The 25147-nt window shown below is 41.9% G+C and overlaps 1 protein-coding gene across 1 annotated transcript in view; it reads right to left on the bottom strand.

Annotated features, from left to right (window-relative positions):
* UNC13B (unc-13 homolog B (C. elegans)) overlaps window positions 1-25147 on the bottom strand; it is a gene marked incomplete at its 5' end in the record, with an annotated part of 192386 nt that overhangs the window by 44970 nt on the left and 122269 nt on the right. Inside the window, 9 exons of the mRNA XM_010003047.1 lie at window positions 5519-5604; window positions 6513-6646; window positions 7441-7575; window positions 9085-9174; window positions 11901-11969; window positions 12973-13123; window positions 15776-15939; window positions 18116-18231; window positions 19067-19236. Coding sequence (XP_010001349.1) covers window positions 5519-5604; window positions 6513-6646; window positions 7441-7575; window positions 9085-9174; window positions 11901-11969; window positions 12973-13123; window positions 15776-15939; window positions 18116-18231; window positions 19067-19236 — 1115 coding nt within the window. The remainder of the gene's footprint in view (window positions 1-5518; window positions 5605-6512; window positions 6647-7440; window positions 7576-9084; window positions 9175-11900; window positions 11970-12972; window positions 13124-15775; window positions 15940-18115; window positions 18232-19066; window positions 19237-25147) is intronic.

The raw sequence follows: 25147 nt of genomic DNA on the forward strand, positions 1-25147 counted from the left end.
AGAAGAAAATGCAAAGCTCTCTCCACAGCTCTAAAACTAGAAACAAACACAGCAATGACCATGTCTGCTTAGCTCCCTATGGGAGTGAAGAAATCAACAGAAAGCAATAACTTAATTAACTTTGATAAGCACAGCCACCCATGTGCTGCTCCCACAGAAGAAAGGCCTGACTTGGAGGTAAAAAGGACTAAAATCAGATTTATTTCCTCAAAATTAAGCAGAGCACTACAAGCAAGTAATTCAAGCCTTTTCTACTTTCTAGGACACTTAAAACATTACTAAGTTGCAGAGGAGGAAAACGCAGAGCAGCCACAGAAGCATAAACCCAAGGACTGCTACTAGGACTACCTAGCCAACTAAGCAGTAAAGGCAAGGCTTGGCACCAAGGGGATAAAACTACAGGAAAGGAAAAGGAAGAAGGAGAGGTCTTACCACCATAAAAGAGAACTTTACGTATGCGAAAGAAAGGTGGGGCTAGTGACAGAGAAAAGAAAAAAGTGAACTGCAACAGCTCAAACATGCTGAAAGACAAAGAAAGCCAACAAAACCCCCAACCCCCCTCATTTCCAACAGCTCCTACCACCAGCATTCCCTCCTTTAAGGACATTGCATGATTCTGATCAGCTGCTTTCCTTGTAAGAGAAATGGCTAAGAGCTTGTGAAAGTGACATGGAAAGACACTGGCCAGAGGTGTGCTTTGAAAACCCATTTTAGAAAAAGTAAAGTGAACAGCGAGGGTGCCACCAGTCTTAGCACATTTCTGTTCTGCTTTATAACCTGCTGACTTTTTAAAAGCTTAGCAGCAGCAACAGTGGAAGAGTGCACAGGTATTTTGCAGCAACTGCTGTGTTTTATCCTGAAAAAAGCACAGAGTTCTTTAAGTCTCTCACACTTCTTCAGAAGATTTCATCTGCAGCCTACTCTGGAGAAGAGCTTTTAGGCCATATTATTAAGGTATTAATAGGGACTTGCTTGCCAGCAGCACACTTTCTTACGTTGTGTCAAGCTCTATTTTTTGGGCAGAGAACAGGACTTTCACCACACCCTTAATCCGTGAATTTTTTTTTTTTACCATCAGCCTACTTTGCATGGGCTAGTTTCTAGCAAATAATGTTGAATTTCTGCAAAGAAACTCTGGTAGGTACTGAGGCTGCTGAGGTGCTAACAGTTTAGACAACTGGCATCTGTGTCTGCATCTGATTCCCGTCCCCTTATCAGAAGTGAGACTGCTGCAGAATGATTTCTTTCAATCTTGCCCAAGTCTACTCAGTCTCTCTTCCTATTAGAGATGCTTCCAATTTACAACTCTCCTAATGCTGGTGTATCCAAATTAAGATGAACCATTGCTGTCACAGATGACACTGATCTTCTATTATTGTATTTTAATGTCTTTCAGTGAAGGAAGAGCAGAAGTCCTTTTTGCTCAAACAGCTTGTGCTTTCAGGATCACAGAGATTTCAGAGCACAGTGAGAAAACTAGTAACTCCAGTTACCAGTGTGGTCACAAATAGATTATCTAGCTGCTGAGCACAGGTCAGCACCCTAGAGGTGGAGCTAACAGTATGACTTAGAAAAATAATCCTCTACACTGCAGTAACTCCAGGGTAGCATGATCTTGCCAGCCAAGTCTGGTCAACATGACCTATCTGATCTGTTTTCCTCTTGGGTTGACAGGGAACAAGGTTTACTTCTCAATGCCTCATCTTGTACAGCCTTCGCTGGTGAGGAGGGAAGGGCCAAGTCTGCTGTTCATGGTGCCCTAAACTGTCACTGTTTTCGGGGAGAGAGAAAACAGAACAAGATGGGCAGATCCTGGAGCTTCCACTCGGAGCAGCAAAGCCTCCTTAGGGAAGACAAAGGCAAAAGATTGGTCTAGTGTGCACCTACTCTCCAGCAGGCAAACACACTCTGCCATAATTATTGCTACCAGTTGCTGAACATATTTTAAACAGAAAATAAGTGTTTCATTTTTATGACCTGAATGTTTTGCACATTAGCAGTCTAACTCTTCAAAAACTGCCCGAAGGACACATGCTCCAGCATCCACAGGCTAGCAAGGCTTCTGGTTCTGAGGTCCCTAAAAACACTGTACTCCAGGCATAAATTAGTATTTACACATTACCCTGCACAGGCCACACAGTGCACATGGGGGTCAGCTCCAGCTGCAAGAGGAACCATTAGCTGCCATCCATGGGTAAAAAGGAATACAACTCATGGAGCCAGGCACTGCTCTCCAACTTAGAGAAGACACCTCCCACCTGAGCCTCCCAGCTTTCTCTAGAGTGTGTAACAAAGAGCAATGTGGTAGCATCAGGCTGGAAGGAGGGAAGGGGCAGTTTCATGCAGCCAGGCTGGCACTTTTTCTATACCAAAGCCATCACATGGCCTTCAAGCTACAAGAACATTTACTCCCACTGCAGAGTAAAAGGACCAGCGACCCTCAATCATCACCCCAGCCAGGAAGAAAGGAACAGAGCTACACATGAACTAGAGCTCTGACCTCACCATTTTTTTTTCCATCAGATGTTACTTACAGCTTAATACCTGGGGCCCAGCAAAGGGGCTCTCACCCAGAACTGCTCAGTGTATCAGGTACCATCAAAAAACGACTGGAGTGACTAGTCAGAACAGCATCACATACCCTCAGTTTCTGCATCAGGACTATGGTCTTCACATCTTCTTTGCAGATCTGCTCATCGCTGGCATAAAACTACAGGACACTAAAGCTAATGGTAGCAACTACATCCAAAGTGCTTAAACTACAGCTAGCAGATGAAAGTCTTTGCCTACTCACAGCTATAAACCTTACTAAGAAGCACAAACTTACCACTTGGTGAGGTGAATGAGCTCATGCTATCCAGAACTTAGGAAGAGAACATAAGGGAAAACACCGTAAAGAAAGTTAGGAGCAAATATTATACCCCAGGTTCATGTGCATGTATCTCCACAAAACAGATCAGCTTTTGTTACAGAAAGCACCTGATGCATATAGATCTCAGAGCAGACCAGAAATGCACCCAGCAAGTGCTCCACAAACTGACAAAGACAGGAATATGAAACTCTTGGTGTAATTAAACTGGTAGAGAAATTAGCAACTCAAACTGAGAAAGAACAGAGCCATAAGCTGCGGACAGCAAGTCGAATAATCATCTTTCACATCATTTAATGTTTCCTTTAATCCCTTTTTCTCCGAATTAAAAAAAAACAACGCAGTGAGCTAATCCAATCATCTATATTTAAAATACATATAGCAAGGGCTGTAACTGAATTATTGTAGAGCTTGTTATAAAGTTCCTGAGAGCAAAGCAGTGAGGAATCACACATGCCTCAAATAGAATTTGCACCCTGCGGATTTCTTGAATTTGTAAGAGACACACACCAACACTGTTCATCCTCCTGATTAACCTATCATTGTTCCATCCTCCTGAAGGACTTGCACAACTAGAGTACAAATGCATGTACCATGCAGTTTTTCAGCTTTCATTCAAAATGTAGACCACTCCCAGTCCAGCTGCTGCTTTTGTGTCAACTTTTCTCACCAAGAAATACTTCGAAGAGGGATGTTCTTTCAGTTCTTTTCTTAAGAAACTCACAAGTGACCAGAAGGATGTCAGGAAAAGCTAAAATAAGCCCAGGAAGGACAGAGTCAAAGAGGGGGCATGGCATGAGATGTGAACAAAGAAAACCTGGGAATCAAAGTTCACTCAGGCAATCAGAGCCATGCAAAAGAGAAAAAAAAATATAATCAGTCTAAGTCATGTCCCCTTAGACAGTCAATTCATAAACATAACCAGAAATCTTTTTGCAGCTGCATTTTGGATACAGAAGATAATCTTAGGAAAGTCAGCAACTAGATCTGGCAAGATCCAATGCTGGTGCTAGGAAGGAAGAAGATACAACACGTTCAAGTTGTAGAAGTGCAAGCTACATTATAAATTCCAGAGCGTAAGCACACAGAGAAAAATAATGATAAAATAGAAAGAGGAGCCAAAACAGTTGTAGGAGCAAGGATTTTCTGGGGAATGGGAATATGAAGTAACCACAGTAGGCTTAACTCTTAACACATAGTAACAGGCAAATAGTGTCAGACACTATAAAAGAGACTCTTCAACACAGTAGGTCTTACTCTTTCTTCCCGGTGTCTGTTCTTACATAAACACAACCACACAATACAAAGGCAGTGTTGGGTACAAACACGTGTAAGAAGTTCCTAACACAAAAGTGAGAACATTTCACCCAGAAGTGCAGCCTGCTGAATTCAAGCCTAGGGCTCGCAAAGGGTGCTCCCATTCTTGCCCCCCCTCCAGCACAGTCTCTGCCCTTATTGTGTTGACACAGACTGAAAAATACATGGAGTTAATCTCCTTCACTTACAGAACAACGCCACAGACTATTCCCAAAAAACAAAATGCAGGAAACTCTCCTAGCTGGCAGCAGTTTTGTGTTCTTCTAACAGTCTGAAGCAAGATCTTAGGAGGCTGTCACTCCTCAAAGTGACTTAGATCAAACTGGACGAAAATGGATGGAGCATAATTTTGTGAGTGACCAAAAGCAGCAACTGGACTTGGTTTTGGAGTACAAATACAGTTAGCATGCTATAGGCAGCAGTGGCACTTCCATTTTATCACATTATCACCTTAGAGAAAATTACAAAGCCTGACCCTGCAAAACACTGGGAAAACAACTACTAATGCAGCTGCAGAGGTGAACTTCATAAGAAGCTGATTACATTGTGCAAATTAATTTATAGCACAACTTACAGCACTAACAACTGCCCCCTCCTTAGACGTATTCAAGGCCAAGTTGGACAGGGCTTGGAGCAATCTGGTGTAGTGAGAGGTGTCCCTGCCCATGCAGGGAGGGTGGAACTACATGATCTTGTAGGTCCTTTCCATCCCAAATGATTCTGTGATTCTATGAACACCAATTTCAGAAACTAATAAACCATCAGAAAAGTACTGCAAATGGCAAAATTCCTTTCTGGGAGGTTGTTAGGCTCTGCATGCCTAAGTCATTTTAAGAAACAGTCAAATTTTCCTTTACCAGAGACTGGCATGTGGATGCAAAGACTCATTCAAAATGAAGATGTTTGTAGTAGGATTTATTCTAACAGCATATTTCTGGCAATGGCTTAGACAGTATATACTGTATCATCCAAGCAATTACAGCCATGCTACATCCCAGAGTCCACCTATACCTCCAACCCTTTCTACCATTGTACCTTGCATAAATAAGTGGCTGCTGATCTAATCATGACCTCAGGCCAAAGTGAACTTCTGATTTCAAACTAGATGGGATGACCATAAACAGCTTGTGAGACAGCCTAACCCTCAGGTCTAGAGCTCATGGAAATCCCAGCCCCAATTCTCACCTATAAAGCAGCTCTCCACAAAGCAACCACTAGAAATCCCTGCTCCAAATAGCGGTGCTCCTAATGTGCTTAAGCCATTTACACCAAATCGATGGAGAACAAGAGATCAGCAACAAGTCAGATGGCAGCAGTGAGGAGCTCTCCTACCTTCCATGGCGTATTTCATATCCTGGGCAAACAGACTCCACATCACCTCTGCGCTGATCTTCCCAACAGCAAGCTCCTGAGGAAACCTGAGGGGACATTTAAGAAAGGCTTGGGTATGTATTAGAGCAAAGGACTCATTTTTACTCAGGTCTGAGATAAACTGCAGGTTGAAAAGCTCAACATTGCAGATGCTTCTTTCACCCTAGATAAATGACCAGCTAGAAAATGGAGTTCATGGACTGGATTCTGTGAGATAGATTAAATAACCTGAAAACAACACTGCTGTTGAGACTGGTTTAAACTCAAAAAGTCAGGCCCTGAACATGATATGATGTCAATGCCCTTGCATGTTTTTCCCCGTTCTTTTTTTTTTTTTCCGTTTTCTTTTTTATAGGCTGACAAGTGAAGACTAATCAGGTGTCCCTGCCATGTTAAAACCAATTATCGCTACAGTGTACTCCAGCTCTTCACATATAATAACTTGTCAGATATCTCCCTTTCTCCTGCCCTGTGGGACTGCCGAAGTATGCACCAGCTAAATGCACCAGTTTCAGGTTCCTTTTCAATGCTGTTCCAACCCCACGTGATGCAACCTCCCCGAGCTGCACTGAACACCATGTTCCTGAACCACAGTGTAAGGTGTTGTCACCACGGCACCACACCACTGAGTGCATAAATGTGCAAACCAGAACTGCTCAACATCAGAAAAAAACCAAAAGAACTCTCACCCCATTTTCAGGTGCCTCCCTGAGTTCAGGGTTGTAATAATCAGGGTGTTTGTGCTCGAACGCCATCGTAACTGAACCTTTTGAAACTCTTCCATCCCAATCAAAAAGAGTTATTTATATAGACAGAGACAGATAAGACAGAAAGACAGACAAGATAAGTACTTCTATAAATACACAAATGGCAGAAGAGATAGAAAGCAGTTTAACAAATAAAACAGAGCACACAGAGACCAGCATTAGCCATACAGGACATGGAAGATTCTTACTGATTCAGGACTGGGGTATAGGAATTCTTGTCCTCTTCTATGATGGAAACTATCAAAGTTATGAGTTTGGGCCAGAAATCCAGGTTCCTGATGCTCGGGCCCTGCTCCTCAGGAGGCAGGTCCTGACTTTTGTTCTGGGAAGTAATTGGAAAACCAGCGTACATAAAAGAGGAAAGAAAAAGCTGACAAATGTAGATCACCATAGAAGCTCCAAACACTAAATACCTGTGGACCCTTTCTTCTGAAGAACTTAAAATTACTAGTATCTGCTGGCAACTTGCATTATCTAATGCAAAACACAGTAACATGCCAAACCATGTTGCTTACTGGTGTCCTCAAACCCAAATAATTCCCATTTTGTCATTTACCATACCAAGGGCAGATCCAGAAGATCTGCTGACACACCATTTGCTCTGAGGTTGTTACAAATACTTGTAACCTAGATTGGTGACTATATCCATGTTGACAAATTATATGTGCATTACTGCAGAGAAGCCAGTAGAGCTCTCATGGACTTGAAAACAGTGCGTGTCTAGAGGTACCTCCTAAGTCCAGTGCAGGACTCTGGATGCCAGAAAACAAGATAAAATATCACTGCCTGAGGTAATCTGCGCTAAAGACAGGTTTCTTGATCAGTCTATGTTTGCTCCAATTGTCTTTTGCTCACTCAAAGCTGCCTTCACAAATAGCTGCTCAGGAAATAAAATAGCTGAAGCTGGCAAAACAAATTGTAATTAGTTATTGTTAAATCAATTGTCATCCTCCACCTACTAATTAGCATTAATTAACTGATTACAAGTTTTGTTCATTCAGAAGATAACAAGTGACATAATTTTATTTGTGGGAGCTTTTTATATCAATCAGTATTCTGGTTGCTATCTTAAGGAAATCAGAAGTGAGGGTTTCTGCCCATTTATCAGCTACTCACAGGATCTGTCTGGTACTCGCGACTATACAGCTCGTGACAGTTGTTGAAAATGTACTCATAGGTGGAGTTGAGGCAAGCTTTCACACAGTCCTTCACTACCTGGCTGGCTCGGGGTGGGCTCTGCAGCTCTTGGACCTGGCAAGAATACAACAAAGAGAGTAAAGCGAAGCACTCTTCATAAATCAGACAGGGAAGCAGCAAGTCATCAGGGTTTGCAAACTACCCAGGACTTGGAGGACCTTCTTCCAGTGACTGGTGCTATCAGTGACCTGAAAAGATGAAAGGGTCTGTCTCCAGGCATCAAACAGCAGAGACAATCCTTATGATCCCGAACGTTCATTTGGAAAACAAAATAGATTTTGAGGTGCCAAGGAAGATTCCTCAGAATAAATAAACCATGTGGCTTGATATGTGTAACGTAAGCCAAGCACACACAGTTTCTACTAAATTGATAGGATTTTGCTATGAAGCCAGTAAGCAATTTTTTCAAACATTGGAAGAACATGCAACAGACTAGAGGACATTACATCTGATCTGGAATGTCTTTCTGAAGATGAAGCACTCACATGCCTTTAAATACAACAACTTTCTTTAAAGGTTATCTTTCTTCAAAGGCTTCACTGAATTTGAAAGCACACCAGAGTCCTTACAGATATACCATGGAATAGGCCTTCCCCTCTTGCAACATCTCATTATTACACTGTTATGTTGCTTTAGAAAAACAATGTAGGGTTACTTTGAACTGAACAGATGTGCAGGCATCACCCTGCAAATCAAACTATAACTTGAGGCAATTTTGGTATCGTCATTACCTCTAAATTTTTCAGAGTGTTTCTACAAAGCAAACTCAATACAGATACATTGTCTGAATGAACACTTACTTCCAAAATAAAGCTCTAAAACACCATCTACCCTAGGGCTTAAGACTAAAATTTTAAGCACTTCTTAAGATAGTTCAAATTAAAGACTTGCTTTGTTTTCAACAATATAAAAATTACTCAGTAATGTGTGCTAGCTTACAACAATATTTTTTTTAATTATAGAAACAAAAATCAGCCATTAAAAATAATGTCATTACACAATGCTAGATCAACCAGCTTAACTACAGAACCAGCAAATCAGCATTCATAACAACTCTCTTGGATCTCTACTGAGAGATACTACTCCGTTTCAGTGCCTTACCCTCCAAGGAATAATTTTAAAAATATTTACTAGATAAAAGATGGTGAAGAGATGGCAGTCACTGATAAATGTATAGCAAATTTTAAAAGAAATGCTTCTTAATGTTAATAACTAAATTAAATAACCTTCCTAATACCAGACAAATTTCTTTTTTCTTCTTTGGCTTGCTTGGTTTTTGTGTGGGGTTTTTTTGTGTGTTTGTTTGCTGGGGCGTTTTTATTATTTTGTGCCATATTTATGAACAAAGAACCTCGGGGAAAAAAACAGCTTTCATCTTCATGATGAAAAATACAGTGAGATAGAGATAAAATGTGCATGTTTATTACATGGTCAGCAGATGATCTTTATTTTCCTTAGTTGTCTAAAGAATAATAACATGAAACAATGGTTCAAAAATGGAAAATTAACTCCTGTGGCAAAAACTGCAGGGGCCCCATTCCCATCCCCAGCCATTAACACTACCTTCATCCTGAAAAAAGTGATGCTAGTCAGCAAATCCACCGTAGACTTCAGGTCCTGCAGCCGTTCACGGCTGCTGGCTGGGAAGTTGTTCTGTCAACAAAGAAGGGAAATAATGTTGGAAAACACTGTCAGATCCACACAAGGCACATGCTGAATAAGGGAGGTGTCTTGGAAACATTTGCTACTCAACAAGCTTGTATCAGTCCAAACAATGCTCAATAAATATGGCCTTTTTGCTGTAGGAGATGATCTGTTCGTTTAATTAAATGGCTTCTCATATGAATGTAAAGTCTGTGGATGACAGGAGACTGACAACCCTGGGCAGCAGAATTTTCCTTGCCTGTAGAAGGGGCAGGCAAAGAGCAACAGCCTGGGCACCAGTGGTCCTGGCCTTTTGCTTGAGGTTGCTCATGCAGGCCCTTTCCTTTCTGCATTCACCATTTGGTTCTTAGCACCTCTTCTGAGACACCAAGAGATGCAATACATTAGCAGCCTCTCCAGAGAAACTGGACTTTCAGTGGGGCTCAGTTTTGGGGCCAGTCTTGTTTAATAACTTTATTACTGATCTAGATGATGGGACTGAGTTCTTCCTCAGTTAGTTTGCAGATGACACCAGGTTGGGCAGGAGTGTTGATGTGCCTGATGGTGGGAAGGCTCTGCAGAGGGACCTGGGCAGGCTGGATCGATGGGCCAAGGCTGATTGTATGAGGGTCAGCAAGGCCCAGTGCTGGGTCCTGCACTGGGGTCACAGCCACCCCAGGCAGCACTACAGGCTTGGGGAGGAGTGGCTGGAAAGCTGCCCAGAGGAAAAGAACCTGGGGGTGCTGGTGAACAGTGGCTGAACATGAGCCAGTGTGTGCCCAGGTGGCCAAGAAGGCCAACAGCATCCTGGCTTGTGTCAGGAATAGTGTGGGCAGCAGCAGGAGGGATGTGATCTTACCCATGCACTCGGTACTGGTGAGGCTGCACTGCAAGTACCGTGTGTGCTTCTGGGCCCCTCACTAGCAGGATACTGAGGGGCTGGAACGTGTCCAGAGAAGAGAAATCAAGCTGGTGAAGGGTCCAGAGAACAAGTCGTATGAAGAGTGGCTGAGGGAACTGGGATTGTTTATCTGGGAGGAGGCTGAGGGGAGACCTTACTGTTGTCTACAAGACCCCAAAAGGCAGGTATAGCAAGGTGGGTGTTGGCCTCTTTTCCCAAGTGAATTACGATAGGACCAGAGGAAACGGCCTGAAGTTGCACCAAGGGAGGATTAGGTTAGGTATTAGGAGATTTTCTTTACCGAAAAAGTAGTCAGAGACTGGAACAGGCTGCCCAGGAGGTGGTGGAGTCAAGAAATATCTAATTCAAGAAACATGTAGTTGTTGCACTTCTGGACATGTTGTAGTGGGCATAGAGTCTTTTTTTTTTTTGGTGGGTTTTGTGTTGTTGGTCGTTTTAAGGGGTGTTATGGTTATGGTTTTGTGGGGGGTTTTTGTTTTGTTTTTCCTTGGGTCGATGGCTGGACTGTGTGATCTTTTCCCACTGCAACAATTCTGTGATTCTGGAATTTTTTTGACAAATCGATACTGCTGGTTATTCATTAAGTGCTTACAAAAACTTGGTTAAGTTAGGGGAGAGTGGAGGCTTAATCTGGGTAATTTAAGTTGTAAATTGCCACCCTTCCTCTTGCAAGCTGGAAAACCACTCCTTTTCTTCCAGACCTTAACCTGCCCTTAAAAGGCCTTAAAATAATTACTGAGAGCTCCCAAATCACTTCAGCCATTTATCTGAATACACTACCAATTAGATAACATGTAAATCATTTAAACAACTCAAACCTTTCCTGGTCCTTTACCTAAATTCTTGTCCAAGATTTAGTTATACTAGCCACTGGAAAACAGCTTTTATTAAAGAACAAAAAACCAAAAAAGGCTTCACCATTACAACTTCCTATTACCATATGTTGATATTTTTCCCTCCATTACTCCATGTAACACTGCTCTCTTTACACCTTGTCTTACCAATAATGTAGTTTTAGAATACTTATTTACACAACATTCCTATCTGCCTTTGCACCTTGCCCCTTGTCCTTTTAGTGTATCTTCCTTATGCACTTCTCTTAATCTGTTCATGATTCCCTACTCTTGTGTTTTACTGCATTAACCAGAAGAGGATCTACTTTTAAATAAATAAATAAAATAGAAGCTCTCTTTTGCCACCATTTTTATGTTTTTCAATGAATGAGTCACTAATTACAATAACTTATCAAGGAATTTTAAAAAAAACAACAGCCAAGTCACACGATTAGACACTCTTTACTGTTGATTCTGGAGTAGCAAATGAAGAAAGTAGAGGATGTAAGAATTGTGATGGACTGATGTCAACATTTGAACTCATCTCTTCACTATATGCTGAAGTGGAGAGGATCTCAACCTGAGAGCAGATCCTGTAGATCCAGTGTCAGGGGAAGTGATTAGAGTTTGCCATAACTAAAATAAGTGACAACGAGGCTGCAGGTCCTCTAAAAGATTTCTGTCTTACTAGGGGAGAACAAGTCTGTTTTCTCGTTGTAGATTATATCTGGAATAGCTATAGAAGAATAATTCTAATAAATTAATCCAATCAAACTTGCAGTTCTGAGAAAGTATCAGACATTAGCATAGTTCACAAACTTAAATTATTTTAGATGTCTTGAGGAAGTCACAGTGGAAGAGCAACAAGCTTGTAATGACAATTCCATAAGACACAAGCTACCCAAAAGCTTAGAAACATAAGAAAAAGCCAAATGGTGCCCAGCAGAATGCCTGAAAGGATTCTGTTTAGTCCCACTCACCCTGTACATTGAGAGATCAATCCGAAGTGAATTATGAAGTTGGTCCAGAAGCTTCACAAATCGTTCTTTCTGCAGAGCAGAACAAACCAATAAATATCACATATCATTACTGTCCGACTGATGTTCAGATTAAGCAGGATATTAGGAAATGAGTATCAGATTGCAGGAGAGCAGGAGGAAACAATATGGATGCATGATCTTGTGTGAACCATGTTTTAAACACTGGATTTACTTGTACACTAATTATTTCTGAAGTCTGTGTAACATCAGAATTGTCAGGAAAATACTCAATTATCACTCTGAAGTAGAGGCAGAACAAAAATCCAGATTTCTAGTCTGCAATTTGCACCAAACTTATATTTAAGAGTAAACATTTGTTCAGAGATTAATAAAGGAACAGGCAGAAAAGGTTATAATTCAGGGCAATAACACAGCTCCAAGATCTTATCTATTAGCTTGGTGACAAGTATTACAAGCTTCTCATGACCAGGTCTCAAGGCCAGGTCTCTCAATTGGATTCTAGCTTGGCATTGTAAACACCTTCTCTTTCAAGCTATAGATTTTTAGTCCTATGGGAAGCATGAGCATTTGCAAATACTTTTCCAGCACACTCAAATTCATCACATTTTATATAAAAAACATTATTTTAACAAATAGGGGGATAGACTGTTTTTTGGGTTTGTTTTTTTTTTTTTTTTTTCTTAAAGCAGTTGCTGTTTCAAAAACAAAGTTGTGAAACGATCAGATTGCACAGTATATTTTATCAACAACATCACCATACAGAGTTTAATATTATTTGCTCATTTCCATACCATCTGTGCTCCAGTGCAATCTGAGCACGAAAAATAAACATCACAATGCATTACACTAATTAATATCTAAAATGTGCAATGATGACAGCAATAAAACTGTTCTTTGTCTAGAAGACAAAGTCTAGAAGAGCTGCACAGCTTCCTACTCCTCACAGATTTAATGTTCCCTAAACAGAACAAGTTATTTATTGAAAGTCAAAAAACACCTGCAGGCAAATTAGAGAAGTCCAATTGTAACATCACCAAACACACAAACATACCCCAAAATTGGAGGCTGCAAAGCGGTCCGAAGCAGACACATTTGTGGAGGCAGTGGTGTGTGCATAATAAGCATTGATATTGGCAAGTAAGGTGCTCATCACAGCTGGCACGCCTGGGCACATGTATTTAGAGGAGAGACATGCAAAATGCCTGCAAAAGGACAGTTCTGTAAGTCATTCTGGTGTCTTTTGTGTAGCATAACTTGACTCAATTCCTTTAACAGCCCCCTTACTTTGGACTGGCATCACAGGCAGATGAAAGGTAGGTTTTATCTCTCTCTGTAAATCACAGAATTACAGAATTCCTTGGGTTGGAACGGACCTTAAAGATCACCTAGTTCCAACCCCCCTGCCATGGGCAGGGACAACTCTTGCTAGACCAGGTTGCTCCAAGCAGCACCCAACCTGGCCTTGAGAACTTCAGGGAGGGGGCAGTCACAACTTATTTAGGCAACCTGTGCCAGTGCCTCTCCACTCTCACAGTAAATAATTTCTGTCTAATACCTAAATCTCCAGCATCTCAGAGCTTTTTCAGAAGGATGTCATCTATACAACAGATATGCTTCAAACAAGAGAAATCTGAGAAATCCCTTCACTGCAGCCCTTTCACAGTTGTAAAATAGCTCCTCAAGTATTTGATGCCAACAGCTTGTAACTGAGGTCATATCCTAGGTCATAATACCAATTCCTAGAACCAAGCCTGACACAAAGAAATCTGTATATTTTTTTGCCACTTGAAGCAGCCACAAGTTCTGAGGTGACATAAAGCAGCAGCAACTGGAAAGCATTCAAGCACAGCAAGATCACACGCTAGTATTTCTGTGCTGCACTGATATGTGATTCCCTAGGGCTAACCCTTCCAGCCTGCAGGAAGCCTGCATGCTCATTTGCATTTTCCCATTTAACTGCTCTCATTAAAGTGCAAGGAGCCCTCCTGCAGGAAATCTCAAAATTATGCCAAAAGCACCCAGGCCTGTGAAATGATTAAACAATCAAAGAAAATCTGTTAAACATAAGGGGGGAAAAAACATCAGAGCTTAAGAGGTCTGATATTATGGGACATGGCAAGTAAAGTTCATTCCAACAGACAGGAGAGCTGGGCCATTTTTAAGCAGTCCATTTTCAGAAGGAATCCCTACTTAGCTCCTAAACTAAATTTGGGAACTATTTTCTAAATGTAGCCTTCTCCATAAGGAACTCATCACATACACTAGCTTCTGTACTAGATAGCCTACAAATGATTATAACCAAAAACTCCAGTTAGAGAATTTCACAGGAATTCACAAGTCAGTATTTCAGACAAATAAAATACCAATGCCTGAATGTTAACTTGCTTGCTGCATGATACCTATGTACCAAGTGGTCAGTTAGGCACTTGGTAAATAAAGACAGGCATACAAAATGGCTTTGTTTAATTTGAAAAAGAGAAGGTGTGAGGAGTGGGAATGTAATCAATGTCTTGACTATTTAGTAGAGAGAGGCGGGTTAGTGAGAAGAGCAAGTCAGGCCAAACTCCTTTTTCATCACTGAATGGGTAATTAAACACTGGAACAGGTTGCCCAGGGAAGTGGTTGAATCACCATATCTGGAGGTGCTTTAAGTTTCTAGATGTGATGCTGAGGGACACTGTTTAAGCATTAGACTTGGTACAGAAAGTGGCAGAGTTAGGTCATGGTTGGACTTGATCAGAAAGGTCTTTGCCAACCAGAATGATTCTGTGATTCTGTGTGCAATTCTGTAGAGGGAAGTCTAAAAGATAAGAAGCAATGTGCAGCAGTTACAGCATAAGAAATTCAAAGCAGGATTTTCCAATTTGGATTTCAACCAGAAATTTATTTCCTAGAGTAACACAGCCTCAGGAAAGGAGCCCAGAGAGGTATTGGATCTCCATCCATGGGTATTTTCAACTAACTGAAAGATGCCCTGGGCCTGTATCTGGTTCAACTTCCAAGTTAGCCCTGCTATAAGCAGGGACTAGAACCTCTGGAAGTATCGTCCAATTCTTTTTCACTTTGGCTTAAAGATATATGCAGAAAAGGTACTTGCAAGGTGGTGTAAGTACAGATTATAACACATCCAAAGACCCAGACCCCAAAACTTTCAGCTTCTAACATGAAAAGGTCCACTCTTGTCTGCTATAGTTAATATTACATTTCAAATAAGAAATGGGCTAAGCATAGCACTAGCAGTCTTTAAGAAAAATGCCTAATCCCAAATCCAACTAAAACTATAGTGACTAGGAAAATGCTCTTTGAAGATCAAGAACTGCATCAGCCTAGCTCCAAGGAGGACAAATTAGTGGCTTCATTATTCAAACTTCCCATAAATGCCTTCTGCAGCACCTGGGAAATTAGTGACTTCAAAATACTGTACAAATCACCACAACAGACATGAAGGACAAGCACATTCACAAGCATCAACTCTTCTCACATAATCAGGAGTATTCAGTGCGTTCATTGGGCGGTATCTTTTAACAGAACAGTGCTCAATAGAGATGCTGGAGTCTTAAAACAGGCAATGGCTCAGCAATCAATAATAAAATATGGTCATTTACACTACCAAAGTTGGTATAATTCCTTGTAATTAGTTATAAAGGTTAATTCCAGTGCTTTGTCAGCCATTTATTTCTAGACCTTGAGGAAACCTTGATTCAGACACAGTCTCTTTCTGCTCAGAGAAAGCCCTTTAAGGAGCAGCTGCCACTGCCAAGCCTTTCATTACCAACATATTTAATCTTCTAAACAGTCACATCAATTAGTTACACCAATTATCTCCACAAAAGACCACATGAAATACATCTTACGTCATGGCCTGATATATTGACTCAATGCCGTAACGCATTGCAAATTCATCCACGATTTCTTGGGCTGTCTCATCAAAATACACCTTCCAGGCATCATCTCCTTTGGCATCAGGGATCTTCACCACCCCATTCCCTTGCACATCTGTGAGATGGTGAAAGAGGTTCTGAAATAGAAAAGAGGAATTACATTGTATGTGAGGCTGCTGAAGCTTCCATGTGAGTTTGATGAAAAGCGTGGAACTTCTGAGAAGAAGGAACTAAGAAATGTTTTTGCTCTCTTCCCTCTTTTTTTCCCGCTACACACTACGTATTTTTCTGCTTTTATGTTATTTTCTTCTTGAATGCTCGTAGACTAGTTTTTTTGCATGGGTATGTACAACTTCACCCAGCAGACATTGAGAATGGTGCAGAAAAAGTGCTGCAATGCAATTCAATTACAAACTAATTAGTTTCCCGAAACCTACGTATTTCTGTCCTCAGAACAAAACGTCTTAACATAGCTAGTTGACCTAACAGCTCTGTAACAGCTTTGTAATTATTATTATACAGCAGAACAATTAAAAAAAACAAATATATATATATATTTGTTTTTAAACAGAATATCCTTATGATCAACCTTAAGAACTAGATACTTGCATTATTATTCAACATAATCTTTGACTTGATCTAACACTGTACAGGTTTTCAGCTATCATTGCTGTGCAGAAATTGCACACTCAACTCAGTGGGTTTCTCAGTAAATTCATGTCACAGATTCATCAGCCTTTCAGACAGCTGGCTCCCTGTAGTAAAGGAAGTAAAAGTCTAATGATCTCATTAGAAGCTAGAGGACTCTGCTTTACACTACTGTTTTTCCTGATTAAATTATTCTAGGTGTAAATCATCTTCATTTTATGATACACAAATCAAAGTAGGTGATACTTAAAAAGCGATGTAAAAGGACAGCAAGTGAAGATGCGTTTTCAGAAGGAAAAAACAAAACAGTTTGCCAAAGAGAGGCCATCTCTGAATTAAAAAACAATAAATGTGTATTGAAGGACACAACACAGCCTACTAAAAGAAGCCTATTGATTTTTTTCTAAGCTTTGTATCTCTCTGTTCCCTGGTAAGGCCAGAAGACAATGTAGGACTCATCTAGCCCAGAATCTAGACAAATAGCTGTTCCCATAGCTGTCATCCTTTACTAATCCAGATTTTATTAAACCTCATGGGACCTCATTATATCATTCTATGTCAGGTGAAAAGGACTCTGACTATTCCTCCTTATTCAGGCACTTAAGAGACTGACCCTGCCACCTGTCTTGTCTTCACCAGATAGACTGGGCACCATGCAACTCTGTGAGACAGAGTTTTCCCCTTAGTCACAGAATCACAGAATCTTAGGGGCTAGAAGGGACCTCAAAAGATCATCCAGTCCAACCCCCCCTGCCAGAGCAGGATCACCCAGAGCACATCCCAGAGGAACGTGTCCAGGTGGGTTTTGAATGCTGCCTGCATTGGTGTGCAGGCATTTCAGGGAGCGAGCTGAGCAGGCTGGTGGCACCCCTGGGAGGTGGGAGGCCTTCTGGTCTTCATTAATACTAGAACAATGTCCCACTGGCTCAAACCCAGCTACAACCCCCTCCCACTTTGAATTTAGCTTAAAGCTCTGTGAATAAGCCCTGCTATCTCCTGCCCTAGGATCCTTTGTCCTCTGTGGGACAGGGTCTTCCCATCCAATGCCATGTTCCCATGATCAAAGAAACCAAAATTCTGCTCCTGACAAGTCACCTTTAGGTTTCTCCCAAGTTCTGCAGCATTGCCTGCCCATCTCAGTCCACCCTGACACAGGTCAGTGCCCAGCAACTGCAGCTTATCATCTGTTCCTCAGCAGTTTTTCATAGCTATATACCACTGCAGCAGCATAGAATTTATAACATTAATATACACATAACTCAACAACCAGAGTCGAAGCCCCCCCAGACCTAAAGCATTTTAGTATGTCTTCTCTACAGAAGGACATAAGTTCAGTACATGTGTAAGGAAATGTGTAAGGGGTTTCTCCACATTAAACCCATAGGGGGCTTAGAGATGGACCAATGCATGACCTCTGCCTGACAGCAGCACAGCTGTGACAGGAGGACAGGCTGTGACAGCCAGCCCTTAGTGGACCTGAAGCCTTCTTTGCCTTCCTGACAAATGCAGGTGTGATGATTCAGCATGTATCCAGGCTCGCAGAGCAAGGAAAAGAAAGCTTCATCTAAGGCAAGGAGGAGCATTTCAAGGAAACAAAGGTTAGAAAATTGCTTCTTTGAGAGACACAATAGACATGGCGATGACTGAGCTGAACTCGTTTCTTACCTCGTGAAGGCAAGTGTACTGAACATGATATGGAGCCACCTTCTCCTCGCCTTTGATCTCCACGCTGATTTGCAGGCGAATAGCCCCAGACACTGCAGACTTGTCTGTTCTCTTCTCTACAAGGAAAAATGATTAGCAATCACATGCATTTTACATCTTCAGAGCACAGCCATCTTGGGGTAAAAACACTGGAAAAGAAACTACTGGAAGCTCAGGCTGACCCTGTGCTCAGAATCACCATCAAGAAAATGTCTAACCTTTTTCTCTCAAAGTTTTGAAAGACTGACAGTCCTTCTGACAGCGAGTCTGCTATAGGGTTCTTAGCCCTAGATTCAGGCAGCTGAACCAGAACCACCAAGGGCAGATATCTCTTCTGAGAACAAGGCTTACTGGTGTCAGGAATTTGTTCCTCACTTCATCATAGTGGTAAGCTCCTGGGAATGGCTTGCTGCCCCTATGAAGAATTTGGACCTCCTCTGGTTACTTGTCAGTACATTCTACAATGCAACATTTTGGCCACTTTGAAAGGGTCTCAACAACATCCCAACCCAGTGTAGTGCACTTACATATCTTAGGGACTGGTAAGATGCTTGTGTCAGCACAAAAATAGGCACAGAATAGGAAACATGTTGCCAGCACAGACAGAAACCCAATCCTGCTGCAAGTATTGACCTACTGAACTTCCTAAAGCCTGACAGGGAAAAATCCAACACCCTTCTGACATGTTACACTCTCTCTCTTCATTTTACCTGGGATCAAAGCCTGGCAGCTCCTCCACAGCACCATCATATGCCCCTTGAAATGATCATAGAATCATAGAATCTTAGGGGTTCGATGTGGAGCTTTGTTTTGGTTTTTTTCCTTCTTGCAAACTGCCCAGATGCACCCAAGTGATCTTGAACATTCCCAAACTAACATGAGAGATGCTTTGTATCCCAAAGCCCTGCTTACCAAGGTTGTACCACACGTCCATTTCTCCACTCAGAGTACGGACTTCAATGATTGTCTGCCCCAGGAAATCATCCGACTCGCGCTTCAGTCTCTGCTTGACGCGAGACTTGATGTCATCGTCTTCATCCCACACGCGCACCTTGATCCGGTCAGAAGAGTTATGGCACTCACTGCAAACAATGATGAAGAGCACATAATGCTGCCAATTTTTATATGCTACATGCTTCATTTTCCTCTTGAGCCACTCGTCCAACAGCAGACAGATGTGTAAACAAAATGTAACCAAGTGCCAATTTATTTACAAGTGGAGCATCTGACAGAAACTACACAACAACCTTTTTGTGTATGCTAAATGCTCCTGTGCTATGATAGATACTGCACTTTAGATGCCTGCTGAGCGTGCTCTGCCCTGACTGCAACCACTAACTTCAGACTTGCTAAGTGCCTGCAACTCTTCTGCTCATCCTCATTCTCAGCAGCAGCTCCCTAAACTTGCAAATTCTCTTCCCAGTTGCTGCTTTTGCTGTGAAGCCCATTAAAAGCCTGGTGATAGCTAGGCTGGTAAGCTCAGCCTACACACCCCAAAAATGATGATGAGAGCCTCACTGGTTTCTTATAGCTCTCCCCATCAACGACCTTTTCTTCAGCAATATGGCATTAAAGGCTACTTGTGCTTATGCATGTGCAGCACCGAGGACAGCACAGTCCAGGCCTATGACAAAAACTCTTCATGCTGTTTTCTAACAAAAGATAAACAGCTCAGGTAAAGGTAGCTCTCTCACTTCAAGGTAGTCACAAAGCAGTAGTCTATGAATGCACAATACATTACAGTAGGTTAATACAAATGCTGTATTATGGGAGGGAAGGGCGGGATATAGCATTTGTGGGAGGAAAGTGTGGGATACAGCAGTTATAAAGTTGGTATTTAATTACTAGTATTGATTCTGTCTATTATATACAGCTCAGGCTGATACTTTGTGCACCGGACAGATCAGAAAAGACGTTTCCATTTGAAAAAAAAAGCAGTTTACTGTTTATGGAATTGGCACTCCAGCTTAACGCATAGGCAGAATCAATATCCGCCCTTTTAGGTGTTCAGGTACCTGTTGTACACAAAAACAGGCTTCTGGATGTCAGAAGTGGATAAAGAATGTTATTGTAAGAGCTCTGCTCATTTACAGGCATGCAATCCAATAAAGCAATTTGAATGCTCATATGAGACCATGACAAGGGTGATTACTCACTATAACTACTACAAATGTCTGCCCTCAAGGAAATAAAACCTATGAAAACAGGCAACTTCTGCTGAAGCCTGTTTTCCAGCCTTTTTACTTTTAAAACGCTGTATCTGTTGCTAAGCAACATGGAGAAGGAAGAAATGGGTCAGAAGAGATCTGCTAAGCCCTGTCAATAGATGTGTCAGTGACTGGTATCTGCATTTGTATTTGGGCTCCTATTGCACCCATCATGATTCAGGACTGCTTAACAGACATCCATGCAGCTCCTAACAATTTGTATTTAGCACAGAGGAATAGCTTGGAATTACATGGATAAATTAGAAACAATTCCAGTCATTGGTCCCCCCTCTTTGCTGTGCAATCAAAGCTGTATTCAGAGTTCAGAAGAAAGAAGGTTTAATATTCCCTTCTGCCTTTATTATTTTCCTCCTGAACTGCTCCAAGGATGTTTGCCTTTAACAAAACCATGCAGCAAGAGTTCACAAGGAGGGAAAGCTTGGACTGCTACTCTTTATAGCTCTTAAATTTATCTGAGTGCATTGCTATATCTACCAGCAACACAGCATAAGCATGCAAATGAAATCCTCTATTCCTGACAGGGTGCACTAATGTATATCCTGGCAGCATCACAGTGGCTCAGTGTTCAGAAGTGCATTGGTGCCTAAAAACACAGATTAGCACATAGTGCCATTTACAAGGCACCAGCAAGTTAGCTTCTGACTTCTTCAGAACTTACCTTCTGGCATGCCAGTTCTTAGTCAGGACCACTTTGATCCTTTTTCTTTGTTAACAATGGTCAGAAACTGCTCTGTTCTTTAGGAAAACATTCACTGTTTACACCTACATCTACCCTAGGCAGTCCCACATGCATCATCCCACACTCCTGGAGAGGATGGCTGTCATCCTTCATCCAACTACAGCAGCATAACTCACTACTAAGTGCTGTGGGAAACTTTCCAGTAGCATTACTGATGTAGTGAAGCTTCTGTTTTGCCACACCTCTGCTGTTTTTAAAAGACAGCTCAATTCTTATTCCTCATGCTGTTCCCATGCCAGAGAGTGAGTCTTATCACTCACTGCAGCCAAAAGCCTGGTGCTGGTGGCACACTATGGTAAAACATTACCATCTCCTTTGAACATAATTTCCCCCTTTACTTGGCTCTCCTGCGAGTCCACCTGCAACACTGTGTCCAGTTCTAGAGCCCCCAACCTAAGAAGGACATGGAGCTCCTGGAGAAAGTCCAGAGGAGGGCTACAAAGATGATCTGAGGGCTGGAGCAGCTCTGCTATGGAGACAGGCTGAGAGAGTTGGGGCACACCTTCCAGTAGAGGGGAGATTTAGGCTAAACATTAGTAGGGAATTCTTTAGTGTGAGGGTGGTGACACACTGGAAAAGGTTGCCTAGAGAAGCTATGGCTGCCCCCACCTTGAAGTGCTCAAGGCCAGTTTGGAAGGGGCTTGGAGGAACCTGGTCTAGTGGGAGGTGTCCCCGCCCATGGCAGGGAGGTTGGAACTAGATGATTTTTTAAGGTCCTTTCCAACCCAAACCAGCCTGTGATTCTATGATTCTTTGATGTAAGTCTCTAGGAACCACAGCCCTTGCTTTCGGTGAAGCAAGACAGCTGTGTCAACACCAACTCACCTCCAGAGAGCACCCCAAAATACACCCGTGAATACTGGGGATTGTTAACCAATAACAGGCTTTCTAACCGATAAGAAATAGTTTCCAATTTGTGACAGCATCACGACTCTGTAAGACTGTGGCTAACAATCTCTGCTGCTAGAAACTTTCCCCTTCATTAATACAGAAGCTGGTACCTTTCTAAAGGTGCCTGCCCCACTTCTTGCTACATTTTTTAAAAGTCTGACTTCAGTGTGTGCACACATACATCCACCCAGTCTCCCACGATGAGCTCCCACAGCTTTCCCAAGAGGATGAAGAGAGAAGAAACTCTGTGGCCTCATTACAAGGAAGGAACTACTGAATGCATGCAGGCCCATTTCACAGGGCAAGAGAAACAGGTTCCCTTTGTATGTGGCTCAGAAACTGCCACTTTTTTTTATATCCATATAGTGTCCTGATGTTTGCCTTTTTTATAAAGAACTTACTTTACACTTCAAGTTACCAAATAAAGTAACATTTTCAGGGAACAGCACACCAGATACTTAAGAAAAAATTAAAATAAAATAAATTGTGATTTTTTTCCCATTAAGTTTTTTTTTCTGCCTGAAGCCAGTGTTTGCAGGAGCAGTGGAAGTAACTGAGCCTGGCTCTGCTGACTTACTCTCTATATTGCTCTCTACCTCGATCTCTTCTGCCACGTTTCCCTTCAGCCTTACCGAACCCCAAGCCACCAGTTCCCCACAGGTGTCCTCTGCACCATCAACATTCTGAACTCTTCCCATGCTCAGCAAGCAACCAGGCTGAGGGGAAGCATGTGAGCACACAAAGCTGTAGTTAATTCTGATCTGCACACATAGTGGCATGCCCATACGCAGGCTAACTGGTATATTGGCAGTTAAACAGAACAAGCAACCGCTGAACTTAACAGTATAGTGCCTCCCACAATTAAGTTACTAATTTGTATCCTCCTAGCTCCAGCTCCACAACAACTTGTAAAAAGTGCTTCTTGGTTCTGAGACCTCTGCCCATCTGTAAAGGCTGGAGAAAACTGGCTAAGATTCTGTCAAGAGGTCTGGAGCGTGTATCGCATCTGCCTTGTCTCCTCCAAAAAAGTGGAGAAAAAGAAAATGGGGAAGTATCTAATAATTACCAGAACACTACATTTGAGCCAGAGATTCATGGTCTGACACCAAAACCCCAATTACATTTGTGCTGAATTTGCAAATCATGTGCTGCTTGTGCTAACAAAACTTGCAGGACTGTTACCTAAACCTCCACAGGAACACTCAAGCCAAAGTCCTAAGCCTTGTTAAGGTGTGGCAACACTCAACATTTGCAAAAGTCCTGCCATAAGAGACACAAAGTTTTATATGTATAAAAGTGCATCAAGCAGTTCACAAAATTATCTCTGTCCACATAAGTTTAAAACATACAGAGTGCCAAATTAAAACCCTATAACCTTCTAACACCAGTAGATAATGTTGCTGAACTTACACTCAAAGACAGAGTCTGGTAAATACCCAGAAGGATGAAGGGGGGTCCATTTGCATCGCATCTGCGTGAATGTTTCTTCCCAATGAATTTCTCATCTTAAAGTTGTTACCAACATGTTAGCCCTGCAGGACACATCAAGCCTTCTGTTTCATTCCACTAATGTTGCAGTGAGATCTGGACTATGCATCTCTAAAAGGCACTGGGTAGACTACAGAAGTGGGACACCCACACAACCCTAGCACTCAACATGCCCATTTTACATACAGATCTTTTCTTAAATTATTTTGCTTTCTTGCATTTTTTCCTGAAAAAGATGAGAACCCAGAGGCCCCACATGCAGTCAGCACTTCACTGTGCTTGGCAGCTCTTAAGAGTGAAAGACAGTCCCTGCCTTGTAGAGCTGACAGGCTAATAAAAACAAAAAGCAGTAAGTAGATGTCATGAAAACGAACAATGAAAGTGAGGGAGGCAGAGGAAGTAATAATATTTTGCAGACTTAAAAGCTGGTTAGTCAAGCCCAGAGTTAAGTAGTTTTGTTATGGCTTTATACTAAAAAATATCTGGTTCATATGGCCATTTTCTGTGAGCAGCTTCTCTTCTGCACCACAGCAGATGCAACTCTCAAGAAAGCCCTGTGAAGTTTTACAGTTCAGTGCAGGGGACATTTTATGCAATGGTATGGAAAGAAAGAAAGTGCAGAGCTGCTTGCAGAAATAATGGATGGGAGTACAGGAGGTGGGAAAATACACTGGAGAGAACAGATCAGCAAGACTTCAGGAACTGTGATCATTTTAGGAGGGAAGTTTTGTTCTGAGGAGCAAAGCTTAGAACAAAAAGCACAAACATTTTCTGGACAATGAGAAAAGGAGCACTTGTAGCAACTAGTACGAGAAAAGCCAGTAAAGACTTAAAACAAACACAGAGGGAGAAGACAAACATGAGGATTTGAATGTGGTTTAAATGAAGTGTCTTTACAGGGCATGGCCCAACTGACAGCTCTGTTGTGGCCAATCTTGTTGGGAATGGAAAGCAGAACACTTACTGGGACCGGTTAATTTTTAAACAATGGCAAGTCTCCTCTATTAGGGAGAAAAAAGGACACTGCAGAAAACACCTAGGGCAAAATCAGATTGGTAAGAAAACGAAGCTAAAATCCTTAGCAGCTTAGAAGTTAAGCATGGCAGAACAATAATATGCCCTGAGATGCAGCTGTTGCTGTCTAAGAACAAAGAAATTAGTTTTCTGTTCCTACTAGCATGAGACTCTTTTCTTCAGGGAACAAGTAGAATCATTTTGTTGTTACTCAGTGCTACAACACCAACCGCCAAATTAATGGTGCAGCTCTTCTAACTACAAAGAGCAGATAAAGTGATTCTGAGCATTACATCCTTAGCTACATTAACTCAGCTCCTCAACAGGCACTTGCCACAAGGCATGAACTCTGTGTTCAGATTTAAGTTTCAGGTTGGTAACTGAGCAGGGAAACAAGTAGGATTTTCTTGGAGTGTCAGTTTCAGTATTTTCAGTACTTGGAGAATAAAGAAAGCAAGATAAGCTGAATGGCCCCTGCTAAGCAGTGAAGGGAGGCCAAGGGGGCAGAGTTACATACAGTGACATTTTTAAGTACAGTCGTAGCAGAAGGGGAAGTCTACAGTACAGCTCTGGAACAGTCACATATAACCACAGAGGTAAATGAAACATGCTGGGCATGATAACAGGTTCAGC

The sequence above is a fragment of the Chaetura pelagica genome, unplaced genomic scaffold (assembly GCF_000747805.2).
Source record: "Chaetura pelagica isolate M959 unplaced genomic scaffold, ChaPel_1.0 scaffold758, whole genome shotgun sequence".
NCBI lineage: Eukaryota > Metazoa > Chordata > Aves > Apodiformes > Apodidae > Chaetura > Chaetura pelagica.